Consider the following 16800-nt stretch of genomic DNA (forward strand, 5'->3'; position numbering starts at 1 on the left):
GTTAGATTAAATTGATGAAAGGATACCCAGATAGAGATACGAACACTGAAATATCCATGGTAAAGTAGGGAATAGCTAGAAAATATATTTCTCTATTCTAATTATTATAAGTAACTGACATGTTTAAAAAGCAACATTTTAACAATGTGTCAATAACTGCGAATTCTTCATGGAAAGAACTTGCACGAAATATTATAATTTTAAATTTTATAATATTTTCCGGATATGAAAAATATAGGTTAATTTGTTCATCTAGTAGAACTTACGGTAAATATCCCTGCAAGTGACCATTATCATGAGCTTGCAATACAACGAACTTTTAAATAATGGCAACTTCTGTCCGAAAAAGAAACTGTAACATTGAAAATGCACTTTCCTCCTCCTATGACATGAGAACAATGCCTCAGAAATGTTTACCAGCTGTCACATATTTCAGGATGTGTGAAATAGTAGTGGATATAAACCACTAAAAATAAACTTATTTTCTCTGCAAAGATTTGTTTTACTCCTTCCTGTTTATTTTATAGTTATTTTTCATAACATTCTTATTTGTCCTTGGAATTCATCTGTTGCATGTGGTGTAAGATGTGACCCTTCCACGTAGTACATTCAATTTCCAACTTCACTTCCACGTAGTACAACCTGGACTGTATTTTGCAGGCTAACGAGGCTCTGGCGTCGGGACCTACGGCCAGTATAATATTCGTAGTGTGTGTGTTGTCCTCAGTGGCGTATGCTGGTTTTAACTAGTGGGTAATCTCCGACACTTGATTCATCCACCCACTCCTGAAGTCTCCCTGCAAATTTACCTCAACATCCATACAGGATTTATGAATATATGTGTGAAAAATTTTACCTTATTGTTGCGACCACTGTCGAATAATTGTTGTGATTGCACTTGCAGTTAATCTACGTTTAGAATTTCAAATGATAAAACAAGAGAATATAATAAATCTATAAGAAAAAACCTGTAACAAAGAATATGAAAGGAATGCGGTAGTGAAATAAAAACCCTCAATATTAATTTAAGTGTAAAATTCAAGTTACCCCAGTACCCAGTCACTCGTGCATTCCCGATTTTTGTTTTTATACACGGAAGTTTAAGTTCAAGATCTATGGTACAAGAGATGCTACTGACCTACCTACATTAACTATTTGAAATTTCTCCGGAAAAGATCCCGTTCCAAATATTTTCGCACGCAAATATTGTATTATATCCATTCATTGCCTTTAACTTCAGTGAACACATCACTAGCACAAATACTAAACCACTAACAGCTAAACAAATATTAAATTCTCGAATCGCTACAACACGCATTCAATTCCCTGCGCCAATCTTCTATTGTGGTTCCTTCCTGCTTGACACAGAATTAAATTCCCTATGGATGTTGAAAAATTCCCTTTCCCAGCTTTATATTCCCTGCGATGCGCGAGGTTCTATAAGTTGGAATCATTGCGTTTTTTGTTTATATATTTTACATTCAAACATCTTTTATCATTATGATCATTGTTAATCTAAAGAGGGGGGAAAAGCAACTTAAATTACCTAATATATGTGTACATATATATATAATTTATTTCTGATAGCCACCCAGCGTCGAATAACGTGGGTACCTGGGGGAAACCGTGGGGGGTAAAGGCGGTCAGGGGCGTGATGCTGATCACATCACCCCCACTCATGACCGGATCAAGAAAGTGTGGGGCGTTACCCCCACACCCCCTATACGCCTTCATGGCGTGGTGCTAAGCACAGGGGAACACTTTACTTTACTTTTTTTTTTTTTTTCCCCTTTTAAAAATTATTCATTTCTGTGAAAGAAGTACTCTCACAGGTTTTGAAGGCTACAAAGAAAGTAATCACGCATTTTAAAATACAAAAATGAAAAAAGTAAGCATATAAATAGTTTAATTGCTTCATTAATCGATTGATTAAACTGTTATTTGACGTCGCTTTTCTGCCACTTTTGGCTAATCAGTACGAGTGATGATATGACATTGATGAAGGGACATTTACAAAGATCACCCATGCCTAGACCGGTATTCGAACCCTGGAGCTCTGGTGTCGTAGGGAGCTGTGCTAACACTCCGCAATGGAGGTCGGTGTAATAGTGTTTTTTTTCCTTTGACAATATCTGTTGAAATAGCAGAGATCAGGAAGACAGAAGCAAACGTAAAATGAGAATTTTCATAGAATTGGTTCGCAAATGTTGTTCAGATTTCTCTGTTTCTCGCGCATTTTCAGATGTATTTTCTCTTCTTTCCTTTTCAGTACGTAATTTGTGAACCCAAAACCTGTTTCCTGATAAATTTCCCTGTCGTAAACAACACAGCTCCTACGATACAAAGGCCATCGGGGAAGAATGGCAGAAGAGGGTGCCAGCCGAGGGAACGGCAAAGGCTCTGGGGTGGAGAGTGCGACCGATGGACTCTTTCCAGAAGGAGCTTACCCTTGCCACGGAATAACCGCGCCTGAGAAGCAGTGTTTCCTTCCCCTCCCGTCAAGGGTTTTAAAGGGAGCCGGTGGAATCTCACCCTGACGTCACCAGATTCCACCAGCTGGAGAAAAAGCCTCACGGACATTCCGCGGCAAACGGTTGAAAACATTCGCGCGCTGCAAGCAAAGAAATATGTGATTTAAAGATTGGTTCGGAAGAATATTGCGAAGAAATAAAAAACAACTTTTTAAAAAATTATAGTCGGGTCATCTCCGATTACCTAGGTGACCCAGAGTATACGCCGCTGGTTGTCCTGTGTTTCGCCCTTGTTTCTGCTGAGTGCCCTTCTACAGCCTCAGCTTTTAACTGAAGCCAGAATATCTTAAGATTTTAGTTATACGGCATTACAGTTGTATTATTACCTATGTTGGACCCCGTATCATGTGACGGGTGCAAAATACACTAAGTGATGACTCCCTTGTAACTGCGACGCTTGTAACTCCCTCTCCTCTGTATGTGGGCGTGTTTTTCCTTTGTGGATAAGTGTATGAAAAAAGAAATATGCAGTCGCTAGCAAAGGTAAGTGTACATTGATTCTCTTTATCGCCCTGTTGTTTTTCATAAGATGGTACTTTAGTGATAAGGAAAATGTCATCCTGCGTAGGTAAAGAAGAGATAAGTATCATCGAGACTTGTTAAGACGAGGTCAAGAACGTCGGGGAATGTAAAATCGAGATCGAAACTTAAATATTCGAGAGTCTTAATTTAAAATTATTTTCCTTATTTTGTGTGTCGATTCTGCCATTTTTGGCTAATTGCTACGACGAAGGTGAATGATGATTACTGTATATGATGAAGAGACTCTCATAAGGTATGCAATAACGATGCGCATGTAAGTTTTCGAACCCAGACCTTCAGTGGTACGTCGACGATTTCGGCGAAATCGAAGTTGCTTTACTGTAAGACGTATTAGAATATAACAAAGAATCTATGCTCTTTAATGTACAAACTTATGTCTTCATGGAGGTTTTCTTGTTTTAAATGTTTGTATTTCGAGATCTTTCCTTATCAAAAAAATTCTCAAAGTTTGTGAGTCCGGATGTACAGTTTAAAGCGATATCCGAACCAACATGTGGCCTCCCCGATGGCACAGTGGTAGCGTCGTCGCCTTGCTAACATAAGGGCCCCCGGGTTCGATACCCGGTGGATGCACATAGTGGTTCGGATCCCACTTTAAACTGTAGGTCCAGTCCCGATTAGCCTTACTGTGCATAAAGTGGACGTAAAAACACACCAATTCAATCAATCAATCGGGACATCCCTAGATCGAAATACCTCTCGCATTTTCCTTTCTTTCGGATGAACGACAAATTTGCCAAATAATTCTAACCATACGCGTGTCGAGACTTTTTATCCCCAGAGGGGGATAAATCAAAACTATTTTCCAGGGGGACAAAGAATATGTACCCGTACTTATGGCGATGCTTTATTTTGAATTAATTAGTAAGGGAATAAATAACATTTATATTTATTTTACTTTCCAAGGTAAAAAGAACAGTGCACCAAATGAACAGCACTATCTTTTTCCAAGGGGGTTGACAAGTGCCCGTCTTGTCCCTCCCTGGTTCTAGCCACTTCCGCTTTTTTTTTTTCTCTGACGAGGAAATTTCCTTTGAAGACCGGTGAAGCGGAGGAGGGAGGGGGTTGGTTCGGGTATCATGTGACTTGCTGGAATTTTGTTTTCAATCGCAGGCGCGGAGTGTGAACAAAGGGACCAACTGTTTCCCCCGAGCGCTCGAGGCGTCTTTCAGTCTTTCCTATGCGAGCGCGGAGCGGTTTCGGTATTCGTTCGCGACTGAGCCGTTTCGAAGCGAATCAGTGAACCGGATCAGTCGTTCGTTGAAAAGATTCGTTCAAAAAGATTCGTTCGTTCGCGAACGACTCATCTCTAGTGTAAATGTGCTCATGGCGGATAGAAGGTGAAAACACGTGGATGATTCGGTTGCACAAGTTAAATCTTTAAAAGACCAACATTCCGTTTATTTTGTGACATAGTGAAGTTATTTAAATACAATTACTGCAAAATTGATTTGAACATTAACGAACATTGTTGACTGTGTGTACTGTCGACCGCTGTGTAAAATGCATGTAGAACTTAACCGAAGACCGAGATCCAGTTGTGGTAGATAGTGTAAGTGATATTGTATTTGTTTTGTCCAATTTTCATGTTATTGATTTACCTAACAAATTGTTTTATTATTTGGATTAATTACAGAATACCGGGAGTATCTCCGATTGCTTTCAAATTCGGCATACTCACTAATTTTGGCGTCCTAATCACGAATCTGCAGTTAAAAATTGGCGGTCGCGTCTGGAAAATGCGAAATAAGTAGGGTACTAATCTGATATTTACCATAAGTAGAAATAAGGGGGTCCGTGAACGAAGTAAACACTGGTGATTTATGAAGGAAACAACAATTTTTTGCAATGATTAGCGTTCAAAAACTATGTTTATGAATACCCTACCCTATATTTTAACTATGCTTGCCTAACCTAACCTAATCTTACGTGAATGGTTCGTGCGGCAAGTATGTTTTCCACATTTACTGAAGACGCCGTATTGTCACATGTAAAGCAACGCTCCATGGAACGGATAGCGAACTTCACTTGTTCACATCATCGGTAACATTAAAGTATAGGGGAGTCTGATTTCTTCAAATTTACAGGAGAAAGTTCTTACGGAAATCATTTTCTGTAGCGTTGTGGAAGTTCGTGAATGTAGTTTTGATCCATTTAATGTGAATACATGTTGTTTTCTGTGAAAATCTGTTTTTGCTGCCGCCATTTGCTTTCTGCACGAGAGCACAATGCTCCGTGTGTTAAGATGACGTAACCCCATAGTCAGTGTTTGGTACTACTTTACTATACCTGAGACACCTGGGAATCATTTCTTTCTCACTTTTTTACATTGCTAACGTACTATTCTGCATTTGCTAACGTACTATTCTGCATTCCGGAACACTTATTTAGGTGAAATAATTGAATTTGTTAGGAAAGTAATGTATATTTCTTACATTTACGAGTACTTACTGTTCTTGTTTATTTCCACACACAACATGGCGAGAGCTTACCGTTGATCGTTCCTTGAGCCAGAAAAACCATTGACGTTAGCCCAAAAATTCACGATGGCCCCACAAACCATCACGGGGACGAGGTATGCCTACTAGGTTAGGTTAGGCCTGTTAGGTTTGGTTCCATTAGCACTCCTTTCGTTCAATTTAGCATATACGGACAATATGAGAGCGTATTGTGCTCTCGTGCAGAAAGCAAATGGCGGCAGCAGCAATAGCGCGTCGGAAATAGATTTTCGTACAAAACCACATGCATTCGCATTAAAATGAATCAAAATTACATTCCCGAACATCAACAATGCTACAGAAAATGATTTGCGTAAGTACTTTCTCCTGTAAATTTGAAGAAATCTGTCTCAGGTATAGTAAAGTGTTACCCTAACATCAATGGTTTGTGACGTATTAGCATAATGTCAAATCCGGGCACGAGAGTAGGTATTTTCCGGTGAACGAGGTTGCAACACTGCATAAATCTACAAAACACTCGCACAACATGCCCTGAACCAGTACGCTATCGCCCGCCATAATGTGTTACAGAATCGAAATAACAAGTAACAGCAAGTACTCGTAAATGTAAGAAATGGTCATTATCTTAGTTAGAAATGCGTTATTTCACCTTACGAAATGTTCTGCATTCCAAAATAGTATGTTAGGAATGTAGAAAAGTGCGAAATATATGATTTATAGGTGTCACCCATACTATAATAGTACCACATCATCAAACATGGCGACCATTAGTATCGACGATCATAGTGGTAATGTATGCACAGTATTTCACATTTTCTAGACGTGACCGCCAGTTTTTATCTGCAGATTCGTGATTTTGAGGTCAAAATTAGTGAGTATACCAAATTTGAAAGCAATCTGAGAGACTCCTGGTATTCTGTAATTATACCTATGTTTTTAACAAATAGCCCTACACGAGGATAAGAAATGGTGGGTTTCTCACTAAGCATGGCTCAGTCGGTAACACATCTTGATTACCATGCTAAAGGTTCCTGGTTCGATCCCCAGCCGGTTCAAATCCGGGAACTTCTCTAACATTGGAAGCGGCCCCAGCATCGAATAACATGGGTACCTGGGGGTGGGGGGGGGGGGTAAAGGCAGTCAGAGGCGTGATGCTGATCACATCACCCTCACTCACGACCGGATCAAGAAAGTGTGGGGCGTTACCCCCACACTCCCTATAAGCCTTCATGGCATGGTGCTAAGCACAAGGGAGCACTTCACCTTTTTTCTCACTCACTAAGCATGCCGTGCTATATGTAAAGAATTGGTAGATTTGTTTGCAGCCTTCAAACCCTTTAGATTAAAATGTTCTGGAAGACTAATATCCTGAATTGTCAACTCTTACTTGTTTGTCATTTTGCTGCTGTTAATGTACAAAAGTAAATAAAAACCATCCATCAAATTGTAAGGTGTTCATCGAGATCCCAAACTTAACATGGAATGTGTTGCACTGGTGACTCGTGAATTTTTTTGGGTGTAGGAATTTATGGTAACCAGAAGAAAGTTTGCGAAAAAGCGTTCATTTACAGTCACACGTATCTCTTGTACTGACCATTGCATCGTCGCTCCCTATCCCTTCTCAAAGCTCATTCGTCATTGGCCCAGGAGCTCAGCTGCCGACGCGATTTTGTCACCAGCTGGCTGTTAATACCAAAGAAGTTTCTCCCGGAGTATACTTTGGTGTGAGTTTCACCCCATCAGCACATATATTTTGTTTCCTTTGTTTTCCTTCCTTACAACCTAATAAACACCATTAAATGATTAGGAGATTAATGTATTTTCACTAAAAAAGTGATTCTGATATCTACAAAATCCTTACTGAACACTATTCTATATAGTTTTTTTTTCAAGTTATTTAAATTGGTAATTTTTTTAAAAATAATCACCTGATATACATCAATCCACTTGTGTGTGGATTGAGGACATCTTTGCGAATACCAACTTCCTAATAAGAAAAAGTGCTGTTTCAACTCTTTAAATTATGCTAAATGTGATAAAATTATGTTAGGGTCTATTGTTATACAATTATTATTACTTTATCATTCTAGAAGGTAAATATACACTCACCAACCTCCTCCTAACAAACAAAGCACAACACTGAGATCTAGATATCCTCGATTTGAAAATCACATCTCAACCATTACAAAAAAGGCACTGCATGTACAGATTCACCAAAATCAATAATCCGAAAGCACTTTCCATTTACTTCAAAACATTTGTCCCCCATTCTAGAATACTGTTCAACTGTGTGGAACATGGCTGCCCTACCTCCAAGATTGACAGTGTTCTCAGCTTTTTCCTCTCCATCGTTCAATATAGTGTGCCAGCCCTGAGACACTTGCCAAAGAGAGATCTACACATTAATACTCCAGAAACTCGTAGATACCTAGTCATATCATAAATTATTTTACAAAGTTAATAATTAACTACAGGCACAGTGAGCAATCTAATATATTAATATTTGGATGTTACAAAGGTACAGGTCTTGCCAACACAGCACCAATCACTGTTCAAAATGGCCACCTCCGGCCTTCACACAGGCCAGAAGTCTCTGAGGCCAATCATCGATCGCTGCACTCATGGTCTCGAGGGGAAAGTCTGCGACTGCCTTTACAAGGGAACGCTTGAGCCTCGCAAGGTTTGGATGACTCCTTCCTACATACCATGCCCTACAAAATTGACCACAACCTGTAGTCCAATAGGCTGCTGGACGGCCAATCAGCCGGAGCAGTGAAATCAGGCACTGAAGCCACTCCTGTGTGGTCTTTGCCTTGTAAACCGGTGCTGAGTCCTGCTGGAAACTCCACGGCTCATTGTTGAACGTGGTGTGGGTCAACGATTTCACAAGTGTCGCTTGGTGCACTTTTGAAGATGTTTTCACACCATGTTCACAAAAGTGGAGGTCAGTTTTGCCATTGTATGAAACCCCCACCAAATCATCACTGAGGCGGGCTGATGGCCTCTGAGTGTCTGTGGCATGTTTTCACAAGCTTCCTGGGATGTCTAGGCATGAACACTTGTTTTGACGATTGTAAGATTTTTTTTTTTCGCCTATGAAGAGGATCCTCCTGTGGCCAACATTTGTGTAATGTTTAAGGAATATTTCTGATATATTTAGTTCATATTTATCTTTTATCACAAACATAGAAGAAATTTTTACATGTGTAATACTTTTGTGAACCTGATCTGTTTACCATGGTGCTGTTTTGGCTTGTTTATTTTACCCAATTTTTTGGTATTTTTTAACCTTAGTCTACTCTTTTACTGTTGTTTCTTTCTGGTTTAAAATTGCTTGTGCTGTACTCGAAATTTCAATAAGTATTTTTTTTTATTCTCTGATGACTAGATGTTTTAAGTTCAGTTTATGCAGCTATTTTGGAGTTGTAATCTGCATTATTTATTTTAGTTAAGTTAAGTTAAATGGGTTTAGTATAGTGCTTGAAAAATGTTGAAGAAAGTTTGACTACTGGTAATGGCATCTGTATGTTTTCTTTGTGACCCCCCAACTTTCTACCGATTTGCTTTTATAAAATGTTCCTCCCTTGTTATATCGGGAAGGATAAGGAAAAAAATGAAATCAAGAGGATGGACCTGGGAGGTTACAATGTTTGTAATTTAGCCGCCATTTCCATCCTAAACAAGAAGGCTTTGCTCTGTCTTTGACCATCCCCAATGTAGAAAATATTCATTCTGTGGGTAGAAGGGTCGATAGACTGCAGTGATAATGCACATTAACATGTTTCAAGATGGCGAATTATAAACAGATTTTTACCATGTTGGATGCTCTAGACTGCTTAAGTGTATATGCTTCTCGCATCATTTTACCTATTTTTCTACTGCTCCATTTCTCCCTAAACACTGTGGGTAATGGTGAGAAACCCATGAAATGTCGTGCTTTGGTAGGTTATTTTGTACTGTTTTCATTTTTGTCCCGAGACAGCAACAGGTTTATATGAATGTTTTTTTTTTTTTTTCTAGAATACAAATTTGAAAAAATGAAGACAATTACTGAGGAAAAATGTTTTCCCCGAACCGTGAGGAATGCTCCATCAAGTTTTGACGAAGATGTAAGTTTACTTTTACTATTTATTTCTGTCTTCTCTTATGTTCTTGATGTGATTAACCATCATCATACTGCTGCACAAAGTTGGAAAGGGGCACTAGTTTTCCTGTTCACTTCCACAATCTTCCATTCAGTGTCCCATAAACCAGGGTTGGCATTTTGCTCGTTTTTTTTTTTTTTATGTAAGTCGAGTAAGTCTTTAGGGGCCCTTCAGCCATTTACATAGTAGAGGGTTCGTATATGCGTATGTAAAATATAAACTTACTTACTCAGGGGTACAGAAACAAATACAATATATAGAGGTAAAGTTAAAGTTCCCTGTGTATATAACACCATGCCATGAAGGCACATTTAGGGTATGTGGTTTAATGCCCAACATATTTTCGATGTCAGCACCATGCTGCACCCACTTTAACCCCCTTCCCAGTACCATTTGATATGAGGCTGGATGAGCCCCAGAATCACTTTATGCAGGGATAAAGCCAGAAAAATTCCAACATTATATAACCCACCCCCGGGTTTCCCACGTGGCAATCAGACTAGAATGAAATCAGGCTAGAATTCCACGAAAAATGCAGTGGTGAAGGTCTCTTCAACCTATCTTTAATCAGGAAAAAGTTATTACTGCACGGCGGAGTGTTCAGCACAGTGAGAAAGGTATGTAAAGAAGAAAGGGAACAACAAAAATTTGCATCAACTAGAAAGAAAGGAAAAGTAGGACCCAATATTTTAAATATATTATTATATTAAATATATAAAATATTGGGTGAGTTTTTTCAAGGTGTGGTGAGAAGAAAGGTACACGGCTTTTATTTTAATTATGCAGTTCAAGAGAATCCATTATGAACAGTATTTTATACTTTTACCTTTCACTCATTATATTCATTGCAAATTTATCAATGTTTTAGGTCCTTCTGTCTCTGTTAATGAACCCACAACACCTTGCTTATTACAAGAGTTGCAGCTGTGAAACAGACCAAAACATAGAAATATTTCACCACCACTACTAGACACGATGATTAAGTGAATTTTGTGAGATAAACAGAATTTACATGCATCTTTGCCCGGATTATATTTTAAAATGTTAGTTGGCATTCAGGCTTCAAATGCACAATTTTTTAAATATAATTTTTATGCGTTGCTATCGCTGGTATGCACCTCTCGGTTTCCCTTTGTTATGAAATCACTGTACACAGAAGGCACGTTATTATTGTATACAGAGAAGACTGGATCTCTCATAGACTTCATTCAAATTATCTTCCTCAAATACTGTTGCATTCAATATATTTGCTTAAATGTGCAACATAAAATAATAATAATAATGACATTCATATAGAGCTGGATTAAGTTCTTTTCTCTCTCTCTTTAACTCCACTTTATACTCAGGTAGGCTAATAAAAACTGGACTTACAGTTTAAAGTGGAATCTGAGCCACTATGTACCTCCACCAGGTATTGAAGAAGAGACATTCATATGAAGATAAAAGCTAGAAAGAATTAAAACAAAACTGCAGTACAGCAGTACTCCACTTGCAATACGAGAAATATTTTATTAATTATTTTATGCTGCGGCAACGCTGTGGAAGTCACCAACAGCCTGCGGAGTCTGAGATTGGCCACACACCACCATACGTAATGCACCCATTTACCATATTAGAAGTGTGAAAGAATAATAAATATATGGGACCATATATCAGGTACAAACGCCAAACTTCGGGAGTCGATCAAATGCGTTATGTTAACAGTTTTTTGCAATTTCATTGAAATTATGCATTTCAAGTTTGCACGTTTCCCTAAAATGTCCATTTTTGAAGTATCAAGTAAAGTTATGAATTTGATTTTTTTTCCGCAGAGGTGCAAAAATAATCCAACTTCAACTACGCAAAATCTCAATATTACGAGGGTAAGTTGATAAGTTCTCAGCCTACCTAGGTTCGAATGCAGCAATATATAAATGTTAGCTACCCTCGTGAAACTTAGAATGTGTGAACCTACTATGCAAATTTCTGTTTGGAGGAACACATTTCAAATTTGTTTTTTTAATGTCCAAAGTGAAGATGGCATTCCACATTTCAGAAATTAGCAAATGTGAGCAGCGCGCTTTCACCAAATACCTCTTCCTGAAGGGGCTCTCGCCGAAGGAGATCCACAACGACCTTGTCATGACATTGGGGGACAAGAAACCGTCGTATGCCACTGTGAAAAAAATGCGCACCGAATTTCAAACATGGCCAGTTAGGGCTGGAGGATGACCCAAGGTCCGGCCGACCAATTTCTGTGACCAAATCCGAGATGATTGACACCATTCACTGGATGATCCTCGACAATCACCGAATTTCGCTCAGGAGGATAGAGGAGGAACTGGACATCAGTCATGAACGGTTGGTGAAGGTTATGCATGAAGAGTTGGGAATGAGGAAGGTCATGGTAAAATGGATTCCGAAACTTTTGAATGCCGATCAGAAGCGTGAATGGGTGGAGGCAAGTGGGGCAGTTTTGGCCCAATTTCAAGCCAACAGTTCCACTTTTGTGCAACGACGTAACCATGGATGAAACCTGGTTGTACTTCTACGATCCCATGACAAAACAGCAATCGGCGGAATGGCGACAAGCGGTTCTCCACGTCCAACGAAGGCCAGGGCACAGTGACACACAGTGGCACGTCAGACAATGGCGAAACTGGAGGACCTACGGTTCCAGACAGGAGCACCCACCTTATTCTCTGGATCTAGCACACACTGACTATCATCTGTTCCCCAGATTGAATATGGTACTAAAGGGAACACATTTCGATGGTTTAGATGATGTCAATTCTCACACAGAGGCCTGGTTTGCAGAGCAATCGTCTGACTTCTATGTGTCTGGTCTGCAGGTTTTGCAGCAGCGATGTGCAAAATGGGTAACACTAAAGGGGGATTATGTAGAATAAAACCACCATGCGTAGCTTGATTATGAACTGTACGGTGTTAAGTTTTCTGTTCATGAAAATTGGAAAAAAAACTACAGTTTTCAGTGAATTTTTCGTTATAATAAGACAATAAAGTTACAATTAATTTTTATATAACATTTATTAAAATGTAGATACTTGAAGCTTTCCAATGAGGTATATTTGACTTTTTTCCTCCGACAGAGTAAAATTTTATAAGCACGTAAACCGAGGGCTCAATATTTTTGTCACGGATAGTAGAACCGTTGCACGATGCCTCTAAAGAAATAGACAGAATAGGTTACAGATAGACACATAAATAGTATTTTCCATAGTCATACTTTGTGGATATTATGAGTATTTAAAAAAATAAAGCAATCAATGTGAATTGATAGGATGTTATTAGCAACTGATTACATTTGTTATCAGCTAATAGGAGAAAACTGAAAATTATGAAAATGATTTTAATTCCTATTTGCATGTGAAGATATTGTTGACTGTAATTTGATTATACTGTTTACTTTCCAGGGAAGCGAGGAGGATTATGAAATTACTAAGAAAAGATTAAAAAAGTCGAAGAAGCAACCCCATTCTAATGATGTGAACGATATTCTGAATTTTCAGCAAGAAGGAAAAGCACAGATTCTTTCTAAAAAGGTATGTATTAATTGTGTTAGTGTTTTTTCAACATAAGAATCAACTTTAAATAAAGAGCTGGGCATCATTCAAGTAGCTTGTAGATATTGATATTGTGCATGTAGATATATAGAACATTTTCATTTTTGAATTAAATGAGTTACTTATAAGGAGGCCCCGGGACTTTATGACCTACAAAACTGTAAAATATGTATATAATTATGTCAGAAAAATGCAGAAATTTTCCCAGTAAAGACAAAAATATGCACTACAGTACTTTTGAATTTCTCGTTATACGGGAAGTATCTTCCAGGGAAGATCAACTAGGGTGTAGTATTATATGAAGACAAAATCCCTTTAACCAAAGAATGTAGTGGAAGAATACTGAAAATATCATGAGGTTCACTGCAATTATACTAACTTTCATTTACTATTATGTCAGATTTACACCTTTGTGGATTTACACTAGGGAACAGCCATTTTGTATCCTGTTAGCAAATATGTTTTCTTGACTAATTTCGGATTTGCCACACATTTTTCTTCATCATGTGCCATTTTCGAGATATGCATGACACATATGGTATCACATGGATAATGTATGCACCACTGAATTTCACTTTTCTTTAAATCTGGCAACATTGCACACTTCTTGCGTGCCAAATCATTATGTATATCTTCTCTTATGTGTTGGTATGTGAGGTTTATTGTAACACTGTTTGCTACAATAAGGGATATTACTTTATATCATAATAAATAAACATGCAGTTAACAGAGTTTTATTTGTGCAGTGACACATTTGACTGTGCTGTGATAAACTATGTTGACTGAAAGAACCCTTAGCTGTGTATATCATCCTAACACATTCTGTTACATTTCTGAAAAATGCACTCCAAAATTGCAATGTAAAACATCACAGAGTGTGTAAAGATAGTGTGCTGACTGTACTTTGGTTATCACTGGGATCTCACTCTTTTTGAAATGTGAGAGATGCATTTTCCTAACATGTTTGGTCATGAAATTATGCAAGATGCGAAATAAAATTTTAAAAGCCAAATTTTGAGTTTTTTACAGACATGATACTTTGATTTATCCTGAGAGTTATGCAAATCATAGAGAAAAGATTAATTCTGCTGTAAATATTTGAGAAACAAAAATAGACTCCTTCACACAGGAATAAACATGATACTCTGAAAACTACATAAATTTTGCTATTAGAAGGGAAAAGTTTATTTTGTGTAATAAGTCTGGTGTTTAAATCAAATTTAGGTTGTTTTTTTTCACCATTTTTACAGTGAAATGTCATTTTATATACTGCTTTTGATCTCTAAATGTGCTTAGTTTTTGTACCAATAATTTGATCTTTTATTCACTACAAATATGTGGCCCTAGCAATAAGGGGCCCACCCAGCGTCGAATAACATGGGTACCTGGGGGAAACCCTGGGGGGTAAAGGCGGTCAGGGGCATGATGCTGATCACATCACCCGCACTCACGACCGAATCAAGAAAGTGTGGGGCGTTACCCCCACACCCCCTATACGCCTTCATGGCATGGTGCTATGCACAGGGGAACACTTTACCTTTTTTTTTACCTTTACCTTTATTATTCAATTAAATGAAAATATCTACTGGTCAATGTATCACAACATAAAAACAGCAAACTGCCCCAAGAACTGTGGGAGCTTTCTTGTAGCTGGTCACCTACCACATAAAGCTAAAAACAGTTAAAACCATCTCATAAGGGGACATTTTATGTATCATCTCTGCCAGTTAGTACCCTAAAATAAACAAGATTGGGGAATAAAATAAGATACATTGTTGCAAGTAAGAAAGTGACTGAAATTTTAATATTCACATTTACTTTCAGATATTGAGAAATGGCATGTTGGTACTTGGCTGTATAGAAGAAGTGTTGGACTATGTTCTTATCTTGAGTCTTCCTGGGAAACTACTTGGAAGGGTTCCGATTGCTCATATTTCAGATCATTACACAAATGCTCTTCAAGACTTGTCAGAAAACCAGGGTGCTGAAACTGTAAGTATCACCTAATAGGTCTTCACTCTATCACATACTTCACTTGTAAGAACTCTCAACACTCATCATTACAAGGACAGCTTTGTTTTAAGTCGTCATTATAATAGACTAATTACAATTTGTCCTACAGGGACCTCACTGATAACATAGTGATAACATCATCTTATATTCAAGGAGTCCTGGATTCAATACCCAGTGGGGACACATTGTGCATGTGTAGTGCAAGTAATGTTGTAAAGCTCCTGTAAGTTTCATGCACGAAGCTGAAAACTGTAGTCTACAAAATAATTTGAAATTTTCAAAAATGATCAAAATATGAAAGTATACATATACACTACAGGGTGAGGCAAAAGTCCAGCACCACCCTTTTAATTTGAAAACTACTTGACGGAGGGCGACGAAATTTTGGATATGGGTAATTTGGATGGGGCCAGTGTGTATCATGGTAGCCATCTTGGAATTACATCCAGATTTTCAAATGGGAAGGAGTCATGTAGCATATCATTTTACATGTGTGTTTTCTCGGAAATGAGAATATACAGTTATTTTTCCCTAACTTTATTTGGTGAAGATATTTTCACAGTTAAAGTTCACATTTGCCAACCTACAAGATGTGCTGTATGTATTGCTGGAGATGTCGGAGATCAGTGATTCTCTCTTGATAACCTATAGCTTTAAGATGACCCCAAAGGTAAAGTCAAGGGGCGTCAGGTCCGGAGAATGGGGTAACCACTCAGTGGGCCCTCTTCGACCAATCCATTGACCCGGGAGCTGTTCATCCAATCACTGCCTGACACACAACACGTGGTGGGAAGGCACGCTGTCCTGCTCGAAATAGGCTGGTAATTTGCCATCTGAGTTCATCAGTGAGTGGAACACATCTTCCTGGAGAATATTCAGATATCTCTCCCCATTCAGGTTGCCATGGATAAAGACATGTCCCACAATTCGGGTGTTCCATATCCCCACCATTTCCTTTGCTGCACAGACTTCCTTACGAGGATCTGACCAATAATGATGATTCTGCTTATTTATCTCACCGTTCACGAAGAATATGGCCTCATCGCTAAACAAAACACTTTTGGGAACTGGGGATTCTCGTTGTAATAAGCCAAAGCCCAGTCTGCAAACTGTAACCGCCAGTCTGGGTCATCCTCAGTTAAGAACTGCTGCATTTGAATTTTCTAGGGATCCCACTTGTTAGTATGCAACACGGAGTATGGATCTCTGACTGAAGCCAAATGCCGGGTACTGCATTTTGGGCTCTTGGCCAAGGATGCCACGATTGCCATTGCTGTTTCTTCGTCGGTAGCTGTTCTCACCCGTCCACTATGTTATCTGTCGCACACGAATCTGGTCTCCTTAAACTTCTGCATTACATGCAACACTGTGGTATGTGAGATGTCCTCTCCCTCCCCCCTCTCTCTCTCCCTCTCTCTCTGGATGCCGGACATTGAAATCATTTGCAATGACCCTGCCACTTATAACAATAATTTCGAGCCGTTCTTGGAGGATTAGATCGATGTTAGATCACCTGGAACAAATAAATACAACCCATTACATTACG

General features: G+C 38.7%; 1 protein-coding gene across 1 annotated transcript in view; it reads left to right on the forward strand.

Moving 5' to 3' along the window:
• The first annotated feature begins 4399 nt into the window (after positions 1-4399).
• LOC145991013 (protein RRP5 homolog) overlaps positions 4400-16800 on the forward strand; it is a 51250-nt gene continuing 38849 nt past the window's right edge. The window contains exons 1-4 of the mRNA XM_083126672.1: positions 4400-4626; positions 9554-9642; positions 13092-13220; positions 15066-15233. Of these exons, the coding sequence (XP_082982798.1) occupies positions 9571-9642; positions 13092-13220; positions 15066-15233 (369 nt within the window). The 5' untranslated portion in view covers positions 4400-4626; positions 9554-9570. The remainder of the gene's footprint in view (positions 4627-9553; positions 9643-13091; positions 13221-15065; positions 15234-16800) is intronic.

This window comes from Lepisma saccharinum, chromosome 8 (genome assembly GCF_977018435.1).
Source record: "Lepisma saccharinum chromosome 8, izLepSacc3.1, whole genome shotgun sequence".
NCBI lineage: Eukaryota > Metazoa > Arthropoda > Insecta > Zygentoma > Lepismatidae > Lepisma > Lepisma saccharinum.